We start from the raw sequence: 19,833 nt of genomic DNA on the forward strand, positions 1-19,833 counted from the left end.
TGCCTGCTGTTAAACCGTCGGAAACTAGAAAAAACTGGTAGATGATAAACTCAAAGATGTAGATTGAATCTTGACTTTATTGCATTAACTAGTGTTTACAAAGTGCACCAACAGTAGTCCTCACTAAAATCTCGAACTAAACTCGAAATCCTAACTTTCTCTCAACTCAAGTCTCTCCAAAACCGATACTGGAAGGCTACACCCTCACTATCTATTTATACACGAGGTAGGTTGTGCAAAGCCCACGAATCTAACACAACTTAGGACTCCCAACCACGTGGGAAACCCTCTCTTGCAAGTATACAACTTATCCCTTTACTTATCTCCATCAATCTTCCCAAATTTAGACTCCCTTCCAAATTCGACTCCTCTTTCTATACACACACAATCCCTCTTATATACCATATGGATTCTTCATCACCACGTGCATTGTTCTCCAGCCTTTTAGCATCCCGCATGATCTCTTGATCTCTAGACGTCTACTTCTCCCAAGTCAACTCTAATCTATCACCGACAACACTCTCCCAAGGCCTCAAGCAACACCTGCACATACAACAACCAAGAACCCAACTTAACTGACATTAGTATAACAATATTATCCATATGCATAGGAACCATCTATAAGTCAAATCCCTGAAGGAAACATCCAAAACCGATAAGACAACCTGAAACCGACAATGAACAGGAATCTGCCGGTTAGGCCGTCAGGCTGGCCAGTCTGACCGGCGGCACCACCCGGGGTCAACAACAACATCACTTCACAAAAGCAATCATCTATATAACTCTGAAATATCATCGCAAGAAACCAATCTTTCACACATGAAACATTAAAACCACCAATGCTTTCATCACACAAAATCTAAATCAACTCCTTGATTTTACATATAGTAGGGCATGTCGATAGCACCTGCTGTTACGGTAGATGTCATGCGTCCATCCGCTGTCAACGTGTTTAGGGTGTGTTTGGAAAATGGGTTAGGAGAGGTGGGATTGGGAAATGGAAATGAATAGAGACATAGTATGAAATAGGGTGAGAAGAATAAATGGCTTACCCTTTAAGGGATGGGAAATCATATCCCAAAGTCCCAAACCCATGTCCCAAAGACAACCTTACAGCTTAGTGACCAACAGTAAAAGAAGACACCAAGGACAAGCCCATGTTGGATGGCTATAAAGAAGGAAACTTGATTATCTTCCGATACGAGGAGCAAAGCGAAAGTTTAGAATCTAACAAAAAAAAATCTAAGCAAGCAAGTTTAGAATCGAACAGATCACCACCAAAGCATGCATTGGATCCATGCATGGCATAAGGTACTTGCTTGCAGCATGCAACTCATGTCGGCCTACTGAGCACAATATATTATACTATATATTTTTTCAAAAGGAAAAGCAGCCTCCAACTCTTTTTCTTCCTTCTTCCTCTACGTTGTCGTAGTGTCATCGATATGATGTTTGGGCCACCGCCGTCCGCCGGTGATAGCATTAATATCCCCGACATGCCAACCATTCGTACCATTTTCCCTTTCAAGTAACCCCACTTACGGCCTTACGGGCATCTGGAGCCGAACAAGCTATTGTGCGCATTATTCGTGAAGCATTTGAAGTCGTACATATCATATCCTTGGTTTGAATCTGTCTTTCCTCTTGGTTCCATTCCATTCGGCATGCACATTGGTCTCAGTGATTCTCTGGCTGCTTAATTTGTTGCAGGCGGCGGAATGAATAATCGCAGGAGCGAGCTGGGAGGATCGGCGATGCAGAGCGTACCGCGGACATGGAGTCATCAGCGGTCTGATTCGACCATCAACGATGTCGCGATAACCCAGGCAGTGATCGGGAAGCTCGTCACCGGTGTGGGCTACCTGTCGCTGACGTGGTCGACGGTGGTCCTCCTCGGCGGCTTCGTCTCCACGGTGCCCATTAACGAGTTTTGGTTCCTCACAGCTATCAGCCTAGTGCTTGCATCCACGTAAGTGGCCTCTCATTCATTTGAAAGCCCAGCCATTCGTATATGCCTGTGATTCGTGCTTTGACAAATGTTCAGCTGATTTATTTAAACATATATATACGCCTATGATACATCTTTTTTAGGCAAAACAAGTACTTCCTCCGTTTCACAATGTAAGACTTTCCAGTATTTCCTCCATTCATTTAGATGTATGTTAAGATTCATTAACATCTAAATATACGTGAGTTCTTACATTGTGAAACGGAGGAAGTAACAAATATAATCGGCAATAATGCTTTCTGTTAGCAACTTTTTTTTTTGTCACGCCGAGCAATCACATTAATGTTGACACCTAATGCTTTGCATTGTTACGGAGTTATCAACAGCCTCGAACTAAACCAAATCAAATCAAGATGGGTTTTGTAAAATTAAACCAGCTAGCGGAGCTTCTTAGTTGGGATAGGGATAACCACTCGTCTCATGGGCAAACGGAATATTTTTTGAACAAACCTACGAACGGGTAATCACACTCTCGTGACAAGGACGGACGGCTTTCAACATAAACCGATGAAGATGGATGAAAACTAGACTAGAACTAAGTAAAAAGTAGATGTGATAATGAAAAATGATTCAATTGGCTAATTGTGTTAAAATTAGATTGGTGTCTCAATTGAATGGGCCTTGGCCCTTATAAAGAGGTTGGTCTTGTCTCCTACAAGACCTCCTCCATGTTAAAATCAAGGTAGAGACCAATTAGAACTTAGAAAGTACTTTCCCAAGCAAGAAAAACCAAGACCCGATGATATTCTAGTCGGAGTAAGACTCAGCCGGTCTTATTGGCCAGATGCCGCTGGTCAGACCGACCACATACCTGCGGTCTGACTAGCCTCAAGGCAATGGGCAGATCGGCCTCCCGTGGTGGAAACCGGGTACTTCCAAATCTGGCCATGTTTTCCTATTTCGTGTTTAGGTGTCAAATTTGGGCGTTAACACTTCCATCGAGTGTTAGATGAGAGGCACACGAGCGGATGTCACGCCCAGAAATTCATTATCCGAATTTCAAGCAGAATATGTATTAAAATCTCTGTCCAGGACCAGCCAGAGTACATAAACGACAAATTAATAAACAGATCCACATCTTACAAAAATAGTAAATAATGCTTACAAACTCAGCAGAAATAAAGAAATAATCTAGACTTAATCTTCACGACCAAAAGCGTTGCATCCTCCATAAAACCACAGGCATCCTCAATGTCCGGAACAAGCTCAATCCTCATAGAACTCACCATGTGAACCATTCTCTGTCTCTGTATTAGGAAAAATAAAGCAAGACTGAGTACCAACCACCGTACTCAACAAGTCATACCAACGGGAAGGTATGATGCAAGATATTCACAAAGGAATGGCCATAAGATATTTGTAATAAAAGCAGCATTTATAAATCATAATTTGAATACAGTAAAACAATATATAATTAAGCAATATTAAAATATCACTGCCCAACGCTAAACCACATTGCAATAGGCCCAACCAAACCACCTAAACTACACCAGTTCATTAAGTCATATTATTAAGAATGAGACTAATCACGGTGAGCTGGTTGACCGCCCAATAACCGGCACGACTATTCGAATAGTTTTAACTCTGATCAGAGGTGTACAATTTTATCCACAAGACACGATTCCACACATGTTACCATGCGCTGAAGACTACCGCGATACTGCAAAGGGAGAAACCGTGACAAAACCCTTCATATAACTCTCCCTAACCGAACATACCCACCTCAGCTTTCACCCCCTCCTTTTTAGCCAAGTCGGGCAGTCCCCTCTCGTGCCTAGGTAAATTCGGAAACAACAGAGACCAGAGCTAGGTCTGAACTTCACCATCGCCTCTACCCTTGCCATGGTATGTCAGCTAGGTTAAGTTATACTCTAGATTTAGCTTGGAGCCCACGCTAGCCTGTGATAAGTACGGTTATATCTTCCAGGGATTCCCGAGAACCAATCCTTAATTGTCATGGCACGACTTCCAAAACCATACACCCACAACCCACCATTAAAGCATATTTTTGTTTAATTAAACCTTAACCATGGTGGTACATCATCATATAGTTAAGGACTAATTATAGTGAATCTCATTATGAACTAATTGATCTAAGCATGGCTAAGCATTCCTAAACCAATCATCTAGTCAATTATATCCCAAGCTATCAATGGCATAAGATATCAACAGGCTGAGTACGATAGGCATCCATCCCACATGACATTCTAAAATAATGCAATTTAATAGAAAGCATGGGATTTTATAAAATAGGTTCAACATGATCAATGTTGTATGTATGACTTGCATTGCTCTTGAGCTGACGGAACCGCAGCAACCACTTCAAAATAAACTGGAGCGTCGGAACTGTCGGAATCTAAACGACAAACAAAGCATACAATAATACATCAAATAAGTCTGTGGTGGATATTTTAATGAATTCACTGCAACTTTAATGGATTAAAACGGAGCTCAGATTATTTAGATATGAATTTTAGAATATGAGATGTGTATTTACTATTAACCGAAAAACCTTAGTCCATTATTACACATTAAGAGAAATAAGTCAATGAGTCAACACCAGTAAGCAAGCCTCACGGGATATCAACTCAATGAGTCAACCCACCGTGACATGGGACCACTCAAACGGTCAACTGAACCGACGAACGGAACTGATGGCTTAGAACGACTCTAAAACTAAAGAACGACTCGGGACGACCGAACGAACGAGGCTTTGGACTATACTTCATGCGAACGAACGATTAACGACTAGCGAATGGCTGCGGCAAGACCGGTAGACTTAACTCGGTTTGCGGCAACGACCCGGTACGGCAAACGGTAGGCCGGTAGCGACTCGGGTTGACGACTGCGGCTAGGCAACTCGGCTACCGAGCGACAAGTGGCGGTGTCACGATCTAGCAGCGATACGACTATGGCAAACGGTGATAACCGGCGGCAGCGGTGGCAGCGCGGGACAGCGGCGACGCTCAGCGGCTGGCACGACAGTGGGCGGCAGCGGCGCACGGTGGTGGCACTCGGCAGCGGGTGGCTGCGGCTAGTGGTTGCGGCAGCACAGCACAGCGGCGGCGCGACTGCGGCTAGCGGCTGCGGTGGCACGGCACAGCGGCGGCGGCTTGACAGTGGTGCAGCAGCGGCGGCGGCACAATTAGGATTAGACCCACTACGCAAATAGGAAATTAAAAACCTAAACTAGGAGATCACGGTTAGGAACCTCACCAAACCTAGATGATCGGGGAGGAGGAGATGGCAACGATGATCCGGCGGCACACACGGAGATGACAGCGACGCTAGACAATGAGGGATTAGGTTAGATTAAACCCTAGGAACCTCACACAATGACAAACCATACCGGCGGGAGAGGAGGACGGCTCACCAGCGACGCAATGACGACGACGGCGGGAGGCAGCTAGCGGTGGCGACACAGCGACGGTGGTGGCTAGGGCGTAGGGGAGGCGATGGCTAGGGTTTTGCGGTGAAGGAAAATAGAAAAAAACGGAGGGGTATGGGAACTTAAATAAGAGGATGCGGAATTAGAGTAGGTTTAGATTAGGTGGGCCCGGCGGCGCGCAAGGGGAGGGGGAAGGCGGCAGCCGGCCGAGACTGGGAGGGGAGACGCGCACGTTTAGTAAGAGGGGGAGAGGGACTCAGCTAGGGAAAGGGGATGGGATTTGGATACGAATAAGAGGGGACCAAAAAAGGAAAGGAAAGGAAAACCAATGCGGTGCCATTTTGGGAAAGGAAAAGGAAACAGGACCGGAAAAAGAATATGACTCGGTTCAACATACAAAACGAAACCGTGGCGGCAACGGGGTTGGTGGATACTGTCGACGAGTGATACTCGCAGACCGGAGGAATAGGGTATTGGGGTACGTTGGAACAGGGATCTACGTAGTATGATATCAAAACAGACAAAAGACAAGGATTATACTGGTTCAGGCCCCTTATCAGGTAATAGCCCTAGTCCAGTTTATATGGGATTGATGATGATGAGAACAGATTACAATTCAAAGAGAGTAACCGAACAGGTGATACCGATGAGATCGTAGTCGAGGGATTCGACGAGATCTCCTGGTGAGTTGGCTCTGTGGACTCCGGCTTCGTAAACTTTGGTGGGTGTGTTGGCGATGAGATGCGATGCCCATAGCCTATCCCTAGGGGTCCCTTTTATACCGTGGGATACCTTGACCCTCAAGTAAGACTTGGAGATTATGTAAACCGACACGATATACTAGAGATTTTACCCCTTCCGAGTAAGATTTCAGCAATTCCTTAACTCGTAGAGATATTTCCGATAATTTGAGGTAAATTTCTAACGGCATATCCGGAAACCAACCGTATACGTGAGGGTATACCTTATTGGTATATTCCGTAAGTCGTAGGACAGAGGGTATGCCTTATCCTTAACACTGACAGATACAGCATACCACAAACGGGGAGAGTGAACTGGGGACGGTTCACAACCAAAGAAGAGTGGGGAAAGAATTATTAATTCAACTCCTAACATTTTAAATTAACTTCATTAATTCCTTTGCTCTGAATATTCTGTTGAACATCCTGTTAGTGATTTAAAGCAAAGAAAATTCGAAAAAAAATCTCCGTGACAATTCTGATTATTAAACACATTGTTATTTAGAGTTTCCTCCTGGTTAAGAAAGTAATTTCTATAGATGATTTAGCAATGATTTAGCAAATACGGAAAAGGGGAAAACTCCGGGTGTGACAGCGGTCGCCCTGACCAACGCAACAATGCTTGTCCGCTTGGGGCCGACTTACAATAGACTCATTAGCGTCAACTAACAAGATGTTATATATCTATCAAGATTTCTTGTTAAACTTTTTATGTACCCAAGGTTACCCTATCATGGGTGATATTAGTTAGTGATATTGGTGAACTACTTTTCTAGCTAGTTCCGCCCAGGGTTCCCCTAACCGTTTTCGGGGTGGTTACCAACCCCCCCCTATGAGGGATGTTCGGTTCCGATCTTCCGATAGGTATTAATAAACAGTCGATTTGGGCGGAGTCGTGACACAACTCGATCCGGCTTCTGAACGAACACGCTACTGAGCCCCGCAATCGCAGCACCACGTCTCTTCTGGTTATCAACCATGTCGAAACCTGGTTGACCTCGCCGAGAAGGCTAATCCCTGCAAGCGAATCGAAGAACACAACCAAGAACAGGATAGATTGCAACCAAATTGCATATGAATGATTAAGCACTCGAATTTGGGGTTCCACAAACCGATCTAGCGGCGAAATTGTTCTTGACAGAATAATCTAAGCAAAACTCAACTCTAAACGATGACGGCTACCGAATTAATATGATTAGGAACGTCCTAGGGTTGCCCTAGGGCGCACACCCCCTTGGGCTAAGCCCACGACACAATTACAAGGCCCAAAACCCGAGTCAGATTCCGTCTGGATGAGATACGTGGCTTGTTTTGCAGATTCCTGGCAGCTCGGTAGGTATTTTGACGTGGGACAAAAACCATCTGAAAGTAGACTCCATAAGCTTTCCAACAAGTACTCGTGAACACCGAAATTCCTTCTAGATCAGCGGCTATGTTTGTTTGAAGTTGATGCTGTTAGGAGGCCCAAATCCGAATACAAAACGTGTACAACTTGATCTCTTGTCTTCTATGGACCAAAAGTGACGTGGTGAGGTAGAAGTAGACTTGGAGAACGTCTTGGTTTTGGTCCCCAATCAACTTCTTTAATCATCCATGCATCAGTTACGCTCGGTCTCTTTTCCTTCGCCCAAGCAAGTACCTCTGCAAACGAAAACACACAAAACTCATTGTGTAGCAACGTTTGTTCAAATATATAACAAGTAAATCTAATGTAGAACATATGCACCTTTATTTGATTAATACATAAGGTAGTCATGGTTATATCCGAGCTAGTTATATCCTCATCACCCCCCTCCCGCGGTAACCGTGAAAAAACCGCGTAAATTTCGGTTTCAAAAATTTGAATTCAAAATCTGTGGTAGCACGGTTTTGGCACGGTTACCGCATGGTTTGGAGCGATTACCGTGGTATTTTCGTGGTAACCGTGAGATGTTTGGACGAAAGAAGAACAAAATGAAAAAAAAATGTAAAAAGAATTGGAGAAACACTTAAATGTGTGTAGAATTTGGGGATAATAACAAAAAAAATAGAGAGATGAGAGTACTTGGTGATATTTTCTCCACGTATGGGTCTTAATGGGCCACATGACCAGTGCAAGCTTAGGCCCACTTCATTATTTCTTTTTCCTATGTCCTAATTGACTCTTTTTCATGAAATTTCTTCACCATAATACACTACAAATCAAGCACTACATTGCTTTTTTTTTGATTTTTTTCGAATTTTTGAATTTGCTCAAAATTTGGCAAACCCTACTGCCGGTAAGGGTTACCGAACCCCCATGGTAAGCCTGGTAACCGCGGTTACCGGCGGTTTTGCAAACCCTGGTTCCACCAAGCATTTCTTATCTTTCCCACCACCTGCTCTTATTCAAATACTATGGACTCCTTTGGCAAATAGGATACGGAAATGATATTCCACTCTCCAAAGGGTAAACATTTTAGGGGCAATTGCAAATTTACCACTACTTTGAATTGTTATTGCAAAACTGCCACTAGAAAATTGCAAAAATGACACTAGAACTGTCATTCGAGTGGCATCCTTACAATATTGAAAAAACCGGTGGCAAATTTGCAAATGCCCCATATCCTAGTGTTGACACGAAATTTTCCGTCCGACGTGCCGGATGTGCATCGATCACACCAACAATGAGGCATGAGAGATCTACTTAGTTCCAATACAGGTCCTAGATCTTGATGAGTGTCACGCCCGGAAATTCACTAGTAATTTCTGAACTTATTTGTGCATAAAATCCTCGTCCAGGAATCAGCCGAGATACACAAACTGACAATTTAATATACAAATCCATCATAATAATAACGTTACATACTTAGAAAAGAAAAGAAAAACAGCAGCGGAATTAACGGTCTAGCGATGGCTTTAGCTCCACTCCCACAAGCAGCTCAACTGGGGTATAAGCCAAACGTCTTCTCCTTCCGGATCCTTTTTCTTCAACTAAGGTTTGATGATTATTGCAAGGTGAGCATATGACATACTCCGCAAGCCATACAGCAAATATGCAAGTGCACAAGTATACCAAAGGATGGCATAATATAGGCTCATTTGCGAAAGCAGCATTTAGCAAAGAGTTAAGAGTAGTAAAACAGTAGAGTAATTAATCAGAAATTTTAATCAACACTGAACAGCACACCCATGCTGCTCAGGCCCAACCAAACCTGAACAACCAACCCCGGTCGTACAGATCAAACCTCCAAACCAGGAATTATCCATTCCAAACCAGGAGTCAAATTTATTATCACATTATTATTATTAATGAGTAGTGTGAGACTAATCACGAAAAACATTGCTCAACCCGCCCATAACCGCGGGCACGGCTATTCGAATAGTTTTACTCTGGCCAGAGATGTACCACTGTACCCACAAGACATGATTCCACACATGTTACCATGCCCCGAAGTACCACCAAAGGGGGGAATCGTGACAGTACCTTTTGCACAATACAACTCACCACAGTGCACTATTTCTGGATCATAATCACTCCCTCAAAAACCAGAGGCATGGACTCCCCAGCGACCCCCACGGACTTCTCGCCGCTTCTCAGTCTGGCACCCTGTAATGAACTATGCTATAAAAAAGATAAAGCCGTTGCCCACGCTGGCTTATGGTTAGCACGGTAAATGTTTCACAACAGTAGCTCGCGAACCGGTCCTTAATTGTCATGAGCACAACCATCAAAACCATATGCTCACAACCCACCTTTAATTAGGTTTTAATTATCAATTAATTAACATAACACGATTAACCATCGTGAGCTACCATTAAATATAACCATAATTAATAATGTAGTATGATTCATCCCATTAATGAGCTAATGTTTCTAAGCATGGCTAAGCAATTATATATATAGCATTTAGCTGAACCAAACCAATATATAAGGTTCTAGCTAATTAAATTATAACCCATAGGAAAATAAAGTCATCTTCGGCCATTAATTAATTGGGAAAGGCTCACCACCCGATGACATTTGAAAATAATGCATAAGTTGAAATAAAACAATAGCTTTAAATAAGTTCAATATGCTCCAAGGGTTGTTTGGGATCTGTGTGACTTGCCTTGAGCTTCTTCAAACGCTTCCGAACCTTCCTCAACGAAAACGCTCTCTTCCGGAACGTCGGAAACTAAAGCAAATGAACAAAATTAACAAAACAGTACAAAAACAAGCATAAACAGTACACATAGATATTTTTAACATGTAGATCTTGATTTTAGAAAAATTTAGCAACTTGAACCACTCAAATCCGAGTTACGATGATTTAGTTATGAATTTCCAAAGTTTAATCGATTTTCATCTAATAAAGAAAACTAAGAAAAGGGATTAATGACGTCATCGCTGACGTCATCGCCGTCCATGGCACGGCTTCCACACGACCACCGGCAAAAGAAGGCTCGGTTGGGCTAACGGAGGACATCTACGCGTAGAGGACGATGACGCGAACTCACCGGTGCAAAGAACAACGACGGACGACGACGAACGACGGCCGGCGACGAGGTTCGACGGCGGCTCGGCTCGGGTCAACAATGGCGACGGCGCTCCGGCTGTCTTCGGCGGCTGCGAAGGGGCGGCCGGGGTTCCTCTCCTCCGTGCGCACCCAACGGCTTCGACGGATGGCAACGGCGACGGCTACCGCGGCGGCGCGACGCGGCTGGAAGGTCGCCGGCGACGGCGGCGGCTAGGGCAACGTGGCGGCAGCGCTACGGGCGACGAGGGAGCTCGGGACTTGGGGCAAACGGAAGAGGACGACTAGGGGATGCTATTTATAGGCATGGGTGGAGGAGATCGGCTCAGGAACGGATGGATTTGGTGAAGGAAGTTAGGATTTATCCGAGTTCACCCGAATAAAAACGGCCAAAATTCGTGAGATAGATAACGAATTTGATGGGGGTTTCTTCGGGATTAGGTAGAGGAGATAGAGAGGAATCCGTTTTTGCAATCAATTTTGGAAGGGGATCAACAGTTCGGCCGGATCGAACGGAGAAGGTGGCGTTGCAACGCACGGCATCGGGCAGAACAGGGGCTCTGGAGGAAGAAGATGACACTGTTGTGAGAGGGAGGTAATGCAGACTTTAGGATGGGCTGAGGAAGGGAGAGAGAAGAGGAAGGAATGGGCTGAAAAGGGCCCAAGCTGAGGAGGAGGATTTTTATTACTTTTCCAAATTAAGAGTTGAGCTCCGAAAAATCCGAGAAAATTCCAGAGAGTATAATTAACCATGGAGAATTTAATAAAACTTAAATCCAGCCATGCTTTATATTTAGGAAATTTTATTTCTCACATTTAACTTCACTTGTAAATTAATGAACATTTAATATAAATTCTAATAATAATTTATTAAATAATTTATAAATCCTAAAACGAAAATCAGGATGTGACAATGAGGTACGGGCATGCCAGTCAGTTTAATTCTGCAACTGACAAGAGATGTCAAGTAGCAGCAATTAGCTGATAGATTGAACGATCGGTTGTTGGAGACTAGGAGACCCGGGCGCGGATCATGATAATCTCAAGTGGGCCAAAAGTGTGTGTCAGCCGATAGCGGATAAATGATGGTTTGGTGTAGAATCAGTTGAAGGATCCAATGCTAGTACTTAGCACTGAATGCATTTGGTCATTGAGGCCAGCCGATGTTGATGGGACTGAACGGTCGGTTGTAAGCTTGTTGCAGAATTGGATCGGTTGGAAATCCGACACAAATAGACTCAAATAGTTAGATAAACAATGAAGCCTTTGTTACAATCAGTTAGCGAACTTTTCATTATCAAAGACAATCGTAATAGATTAGACTTAACCGAGACGGTATAAGATTGAAGTTGATATAGATAGATTTATCCAACAACTAACTAATCCATATAAGCCGATGTAACACTTAGAACTAGTAACCAGATAACTCATCGGTTAGCACTCCAATGAAACATAAGCAAGAAACGTATCGGCTTAACAAGACTTAGATTATCAATACAATCTAAAAGATCAGACCTAACCGAGACAGTACAAAATTGCGTGTGATAATCTAAACTCGATGAATCGATAGATCTATGCAAACCTGATGGATATAACAAATCTATCTTAAAATAGCATTATCTTTAAAGAGACGCCAACTTGATCAGAATATCGGACCGAACGAAGGAAGTCCTAACTAAGTCAATGTGACTCTAAACAATAATGCAATCAAAAGTAGAGACGATATACCAGATAGGCAACACTTGCTTCGGTCCGAATAGAATATCGGACCTAACCGAGGAAGTCCTAGCCACGCCGATGCAAGCGAAGATGACGGAACTTACTTCTCGCCAGAGGTCTCGGACTAAACCGATGCAGCCCATGCTCGAAATTAAGAACTCGACAGGAGTAAATTAGGGTGGCGATATGTTGAAAGTTGTATTGATCTAGAGATAGATTAGAAGAACCCTAGATGTACATATTTATAACATATTTATAACCTCGAGCCAATATGAATCCCCATCATAAATGACTCATGTTTCCTAAAGATAAAACACAAGTCCTAATCAGACACTAACCAAACTTTTTAAAGATAAAAAGAAAAAAAATACTAAACCCTGCATAATTAATAGATAAATTAAGCTGCCATGCCATGGTCTTCACGACTCCTTCTTGAACTTGGTCTCTTCTGGACAGACTTTCCATCGGTTGATTGTGTTCTTTCCCTAACCAAATCCACTAAAGAATCTTACCATATTTTGGCATTAACACCTAGCCATCCTTTTTTTTACACCTCAATCTTAGCCATTTACCCATTTCCCTTTCTCAATCCCATGTCTCATAATCCTTTTGCCAAAATATGCCCTATATGCATCTCTCTATGATCTCTTATCACGTTGTTGTGCCTCTTTCCCCATCTTTACAAACTCGCTTCCCAATCTCGCCATGTTCTCTCTCTCCTAAGGTGTGTCACTCTCTCTATGTGCTTTTTATCTGCTCTTCAGTGCCTTACAACCTATAAAGTGAATATTGGACTCTATGCTGGTCCTTGGGCAAGCAAGTAAACCCCTTTCTCATTGAAAACCAACCATGTGCCTTTGCTACAACTCATGTTTTGCAAATTACATAGAGTCCATGTCGTTTGCATCTCTGTCACGAATCATGGCAATTGCTTTGGCATCTCGCCAATTGGTAGAGATTTCATGGGGATTTCATGGAGAAAGGAGAAAGCAAGACAAGGAAGCTAGAGGCAGAGGTAAGCGGAGATCGGTAGGGGTATTCAATTTTCTCTTCTTCGATACCATAGCCCGTCGAGTCAATAGGTCTTTTACCATTTACAACTGGGTTTCGCCCAAGACAACCCACGAGGCCCATGGCCCATACATCATTTGACCCCAACAACACAACTCATGCTTCCAAGGACACAAAAATTCCCCCCTCATAAGAACCGGCTTGTCCCTAAGCTGGTGCATCTTGGAATCGTTGTCATAGCTGGCACAGGTTTTCCCAGGTTGCCAACTCCATTGGCAGTCTGGTCCATTGTATCAAGACATGAGGAATCATTGCCCTACCACTCTTGATCAGTTGGTGTTGAAGCACTTCTTCAGGCACGACTTCAGCTGTAGTATCAACATAATTTAGGGAGATCAGTAATTACTTGCGTTCCAACCTTCAATGCCTTTTTTAGCAACCACAAATGAACAACCAGATGTATCTGACTACACACTAGGAGCTCCAATTTGTATGCCACAGCTCTCACCCAATCTAACACTCTGTAGGGGCCATAGTATTTGAAACTGAGTTTATGATAGGAACGTCATGCTACAGTTATCTGCATATAGGGTTGGTGTATCAAGAGTTGGTGTTTCAGGTATACTAGATCCCCCAATTCTAACCACCTCTCAGTTCTGTGTTTGTTGGCTTGATGAACCACCATTGTTGTGCCTTGATCAGTTGATGACGTAGAACCACATTCAACTGTGAGTATTCCTGTAGCCAAACCTGCACATCAGGCATTATGCTCTGCCCCAGATTCACTTCACCAAAATAAGTGTGCTTTCTGGCAAATAAAATTTCATATGGTTATTTTCCAAGGGCTCTATGGAAATCAGTGTTGTATCAATGTTGAGCTTGAGAGAGCTATTGTGATCATTTAGTCAGGCAAGCATGAACATCACACCACAAAAATGCTTCAACGCATTGATTTAGCATTTCTGATTGCCCATCTGTCTAGGGATGATAGGATGAGCTCATGTTCAATTTCACATATGCCAATTTAAATAGTTCTTTTTTTACGGGAAGTTTAAATAGTCCTTGCCACACCTATCTCTATTAGATATAATAATTTTAGGCATGTCAAAGTCTCATAAATATTGGACATGAAAGCTTGGGCTACAGTAAGTGTTGTGAAAGGATGAGATAGGGGAATCAACTAGGCAAACTTTGTGAATTTATCAATGACCACTAGAATAATATAAAATCTGCCTGACTTAGGTATTTCCCAAACTTGTAGGGGAACATGGAGTGGTCGTAACAAATCTGGAGCCATGCCATGTTCAGCTTTTGCTTGTTGGAAAACTTCACATTGTTCTAAACATCCTTCTTAAACCCTGGCCATGTAAACTTTGATCCTTTGGTAAGCTGCTGCCATGATAGAGTGGCCACCAATTCCACTTTTCATGTGGAGACATCATAACATCATGTTTAGCCTCTGTATGTGCACCTAGCCAGATTTTACCATGGAACCTAATCACCCTTTTGACCAACTGAAACCAATCCTTTCCCACAGGACTCAAACTCAATTCAATCAGCAATTGTTTTGTCACTAGATCCTTAATGTATCCTTCTATCACACTCTCTAGTCATTTAGGATTCATGCTTTCCGCGTGTCCTCCCCTCTCTCTCTCTCCATCTTATCTCCTCACACAATCACACGCACCCTTCCCTATCTCTCTCCACACAAGCCCGACGATGACACCCCTCCTCCGGTGATGGCCTTCCAGCGAGTCTCCTCCTCCTCCTTATTGCGAGCTCCATCGTTGGAGAAAAGGAATCACAGTCGAGTTGCCTTCCTCCTTCGATGACGGCGGCTGCAAAGACCTCTATCTAGCGATCCCCCTCCTTCCTCCCTCCGAAAAGCTTCCTCAATCAACCAAGTCAGTTCCTTTTCTCGCTGTCGATCCTCACTATGCCATCGCCTGGTATCACCGGCGCCAAAAGGCATCAAAATGATGGTGCTGTCCCGCTCAGCTGGCCTCCTCCCCCCCCCCCTCCACCTCGCTTTGCCCTTGCCACCAACACTAGCCTACTGCCCGTTGCCGACCCCACGGCTCCGGCGATGCCGCTGCCGCCGCCTTGCAGGCCAATACTCTAAGCCCGATCCCCCACTTACCCCTCCCTAACAAAACCCTTCGCTCACCCCACCCTGAAACCCTAACCCTACCCCTACCCCTACCCCTACCCTGAGCTTGTTGTCACACAGCAGAAAACTGTGCGCAACTTGCGCCCCTTGCGTGCACACGAATTAGGATTCCTGGAACGCGACTACAAACTATGCATCTTCCTCCTAGAAGAGGGGTCGGAGGTGATGGAACTATGTTTTTCAATCCTACCGCCTCGAGAGTTCGAGCTACCTCACGTGGGTTTCTTCCCACCATCTCTCGTTCATGTTGTGGTGTGCCTGTTCATCAAAATACAAGAATTAATGAAGTGCATATGTTGTGCTTGTCGTATCGTTAAAATTCACCACTACAAAAACATTTTTTCTGCACAAGAACCCTTATAAGTTGCAGGTGGACTGTAAATAAACCTGCCTCCAGCTCGGGAGGGGCGGATCTAGAGCCTGGTGGAGGAGGCAAGGGGCGACGGCAACAGCGACGGGCCCTCCCCCGCGCGGATCTGACGGTGGCGGTCGTCCCCTAAGCGGATCCGGTGGTGTGCACGGGAGAGGCCAACCACGAGCAGGAGCAGCGACAGTAGGCTCGGGAGCAGCCGACCGCAGGTGGGAGCGGCTGCCTCCGGGTTCGGGAGGGACGGATCGAGAGCTTGATGGAGGAGGCGTGGGGCAGCAGCGGTGGGGCCCTCCCTCATGCGGCCCTACGTGGATCCTGCGATGGTGGCAGGAGGAGCCTGACAGAGGAGGTGAGGGCGACAAAGAGGAGCGGTGGTGGACTGTTGCGACGATGTCGCCGGCGGATAGCACCTAGCTAGGGTTTGGAGTTTTGATTTTTGGGGATTTTTATTTTTTTTATTTTATTTTTACGTGCAGACGACATAAACACTTGTACGCAAAAATAGTGATTTTCATAGACACTTTCGGGTAGACGAGCGGCCCACCCACACGCAAAAATAGGTTTTGGCCGTATGAAAAAAAAAACTTTTTTAGTAGTGACTCTCACTAAGTTAACTTACGAGTGTTAGCAAATATATATGGTCTGACCTGTTTAGGAGGCTTATTTAACATGCCCCCACAACTTATGAAGCATTTTGGCCTCACTGGCAAAAAAAAAAAAAAACTTGCGAAGCATTTTTCCCAGTCTTGTTATTTATCAGTTACCTGGTTTTCTTTCCCTACATGTCCGGCATTTCAACATACGCAAAGTATAGCCTAAACTTGCACGGTTTGAAAAACTCTTTTGTTTCCTTTGTATTTTTATTTCCTGCATTGAACTAAATGCGTTTTTATGCTTATTAAGATCAAATTGTTTATTCATGCCGGTAAGGATCCACCAAAATACAATCTTTGAATTTTGAGCTATAGCATGTTTTGTTTTGTAAAAAAAAGAATGGCATATGATTCATTAGTTTGTTGGATGTCGATCAAATATAACAGTTGAAGAAAAACGATTGATAGCTAATGATGTTCCTCGCTAAACCCAATGCAACAGGGTCTTGACCGTCCACGATTACAGCATCGAGAGTGTTGAGGCAGTGTTGAACTCCACAACTAGTATGATTGAAACCTTTACGGCTTTCCAAAAGTCTGCGAAAAAGCATTCCACTGCTGCCTTCGTGTTCAGTTCGATGTGTGGTATTGTGCTGATGGTGCTCGCGCAAATAGTAGTGGTATTCCTCGCACTTTTAATTGAAGCTGTGCTGATCATCAATATGCTTGGGCCGATGGCATCCATGGTGATCTCAATGACCCGCCTAATACGGCACGATTATGGTGATGACAATGGAAATCTCAGAGCAGCCTTGTTCATATTTTACTCCCTAGCTCTGGCTCATAGTGTGTGCTTCTACTGCTGGTTCCTGCTTCAGTATTTCCTTGAGAAGTTGTCCAAGTCGGCAAGCAAAGAATTCGGCCTTAACAAGGACTTTGGGGGCCAAAAATTGCTCCTTCAATACCTCCGAGAAACCAAAGCCAAGTGTGCAGATGATCTGAGCTTGCCCGGTGGCTGGAACATGGTCACATATGCTGTCGGATTGCTGAAATCCGTGTCCCGGGATGATCATCTGGATGGTTTACGGATGCTTGATGCATTCGTCGTCAACAAGAGGCCATCCATAAGACTGGAGCTACTGTCCTCCAGCGAATCCATCCAGAATCTGATCAAAATGCTTCAGTGGACTGACCCGGCACTGGAGGACCAAGAGATGAGAGAACGCGCCGCAAGGATCGTGGCAGATGTTGCCACGGGTGCATTACACATTGTTCAGATACCAGGTGCCCTGCAGTGCATATCTTCTCTGCTTCAAGTATCTCCACTAAGACAATACTGCCAAGAGGTTGAAAAAGGTCCACAGAAACAGGATCAAGACAAGGAAGGAGGAGAAGAAGAAAAAGACAAGAACATGAATACTGCAATAGATGAGCAGATAACTGACAGGCTTCTAAGGATGGACAGAAGAGCGAAGAAATTCTTATTTGGGACGATGGATGACAAGAGCTCCTTCAAGCCCCAAGGCACTAGAGAGTTGATTCATCAGGGCCTACAGATACTTGAGAGGCTCGCATGTGACGACCAAAACTGCAGAGAGATCTGCTGCAACCAACGGCTGCTTACCAAGATCATTGCGCCAATCACTTCTCCTGCTTTACTTCACACAGATTATGACAATGCATGGGTTGATATACTGAGCATTTTGCTGAAGCTGGTGAGGCTGCTCATCAGTGCTCCTGGAGAAGCTGGCACAAGGGTATGCCATGATATCTCGGCTTGTGAGGACGCGGTCCGCAACTTGTTGGGGATTCTTGGCCAAAATGCAACTTATCCCATGCAACTTCAGGAAAATGCCATGGAGATTCTTACAGAAATAGCAATTGGTAGCCCTGCAATCATGGCGGAGGATTTCATCAGGAAGCTGTGGTGCATCTTCCTTTCCAACAGAGGAACAAGCAGATTGAGGAGAAAAGCAGGAGAACAACTTGCAAAACTGCTTTCTGCTCAAGGTGCAAATGGGCAGGTATTTGTCAAGGATGTATTTTGTGAAAATGATACAGTTGTTGCTCAACTCATTGATATACTTGTTCAAGACAAGGAGTGCCAGATAAGTGCGGCAGCAATATTGGAGCACTTATGTTGCCATTTTGTTAGGTACAATGAACTATCAGAGCTATGTGTGGTTAAACTGTTGAGAATGGTAAACTTCTACTATTTTCTTTTACTAAAACCATTAACACGAATTAACCAAATGCAGTTATATGACACTTGATTATAAGTATACTGTTAATATATTATTATTCCTGCAGATACTTGATCTAATTAGTAAAATGGAAATAAAGGAGGAAACTGTACCAGGGGCAGGGGAAAGCAATAGTTTTGACGTACATAACGATGAAGAAAGCAAGCCTCCAAAACAATCTGGTCCGAAGAAGCCCTGGGTTCCGAAAAATGATGAGCTATCTGAAGAAACGAAATTTCTAGCAGCTCTGATGTCCCTTCTTGTGGTGATATGCAACAAAATGGTTGATGCACATGTATTTTGTTATGTCACATCAGTGGATGCAGCACTGGTGAAGAAGCTCAAGAAGATAATCGAAGCAAATAACAAAAACACAGCTGACTGTCTAAGAATAGTGAAACTTGCCTGTCAGGTGGTTATAGCGATAATTCATCTCAAACCTAGCTGCATCAAAGACTTCAATGGAAATCATTTCGATGCTGTACTGTCCACGGCTTTGAAGAACATGTCAGACATCGATAACTGCATGCTCTTTGCAGTCCAAGATTGTCAGATAACAAAGCCTGCCAGAACTCTCTCTTCTCTTGTAAAAGAAGCCCAGGGACTCCTCCAGAATGCACAAGATGTAACAGTCCTATCTGATTAAAATCATGTATTGCATCTCCAAGAATAACAGATCATCGAGTGTACTACTTGTCATCTGAAGACTGAAGTTATCTATTTTCTGAACTACACGAGCAAATGGAGTGTGCTGCCGTGTCTATTTTCTGTACCTAGTGTGCAAATGGAGTGTACCTTCTATATTCTGTACTATGCATGTCAATTGTCGAACATTGTATGAATACTTTAAAAGTGTAGTATCTCTGAAACATTTATTGACATAAGTACTGTTATATGTTTGGAATGGCAATGTTATTATTGATTGTTTCAAAACTATGGTCTGAAGTTCATGTTGAGCTCAAATCTAAATTGGTGGATCCAGCCCATAATTGTAAGTATGCCATAGCAGTGAGTGAGTCAATATGCATTCTGTAAGATATATAACAGAAATTCTTACAGACAGAGCGGAAGATCATTTCATATATTCAACACATGTATTCTCTCTTACGGAAATTC

General features: G+C 43.8%; 1 protein-coding gene across 1 annotated transcript; it reads left to right on the plus strand.

The window, feature by feature from the left end:
* The first annotated feature begins 1,393 nt into the window (after positions 1 to 1,393).
* LOC107277150 (uncharacterized) lies at positions 1,394 to 19,650 on the plus strand. Its single transcript, XM_015782879.3, has 4 exons — positions 1,394 to 1,624; positions 1,711 to 1,969; positions 16,977 to 18,675; positions 18,785 to 19,650. The coding sequence occupies exons 2-4, from the start codon at positions 1,719 to 1,721 to the stop codon at positions 19,361 to 19,363; spliced, it is 2,529 nt and encodes an 842-aa protein (XP_015638365.1). The 5' UTR covers positions 1,394 to 1,624; positions 1,711 to 1,718; the 3' UTR covers positions 19,364 to 19,650.
* Positions 19,651 to 19,833: the final 183 nt, after the last annotated feature.

Source organism: Oryza sativa, chromosome 5 (assembly GCF_034140825.1).
Source record: "Oryza sativa Japonica Group chromosome 5, ASM3414082v1".
In the NCBI taxonomy this organism is placed as follows: Eukaryota; Viridiplantae; Streptophyta; class Magnoliopsida; order Poales; family Poaceae; genus Oryza; species Oryza sativa.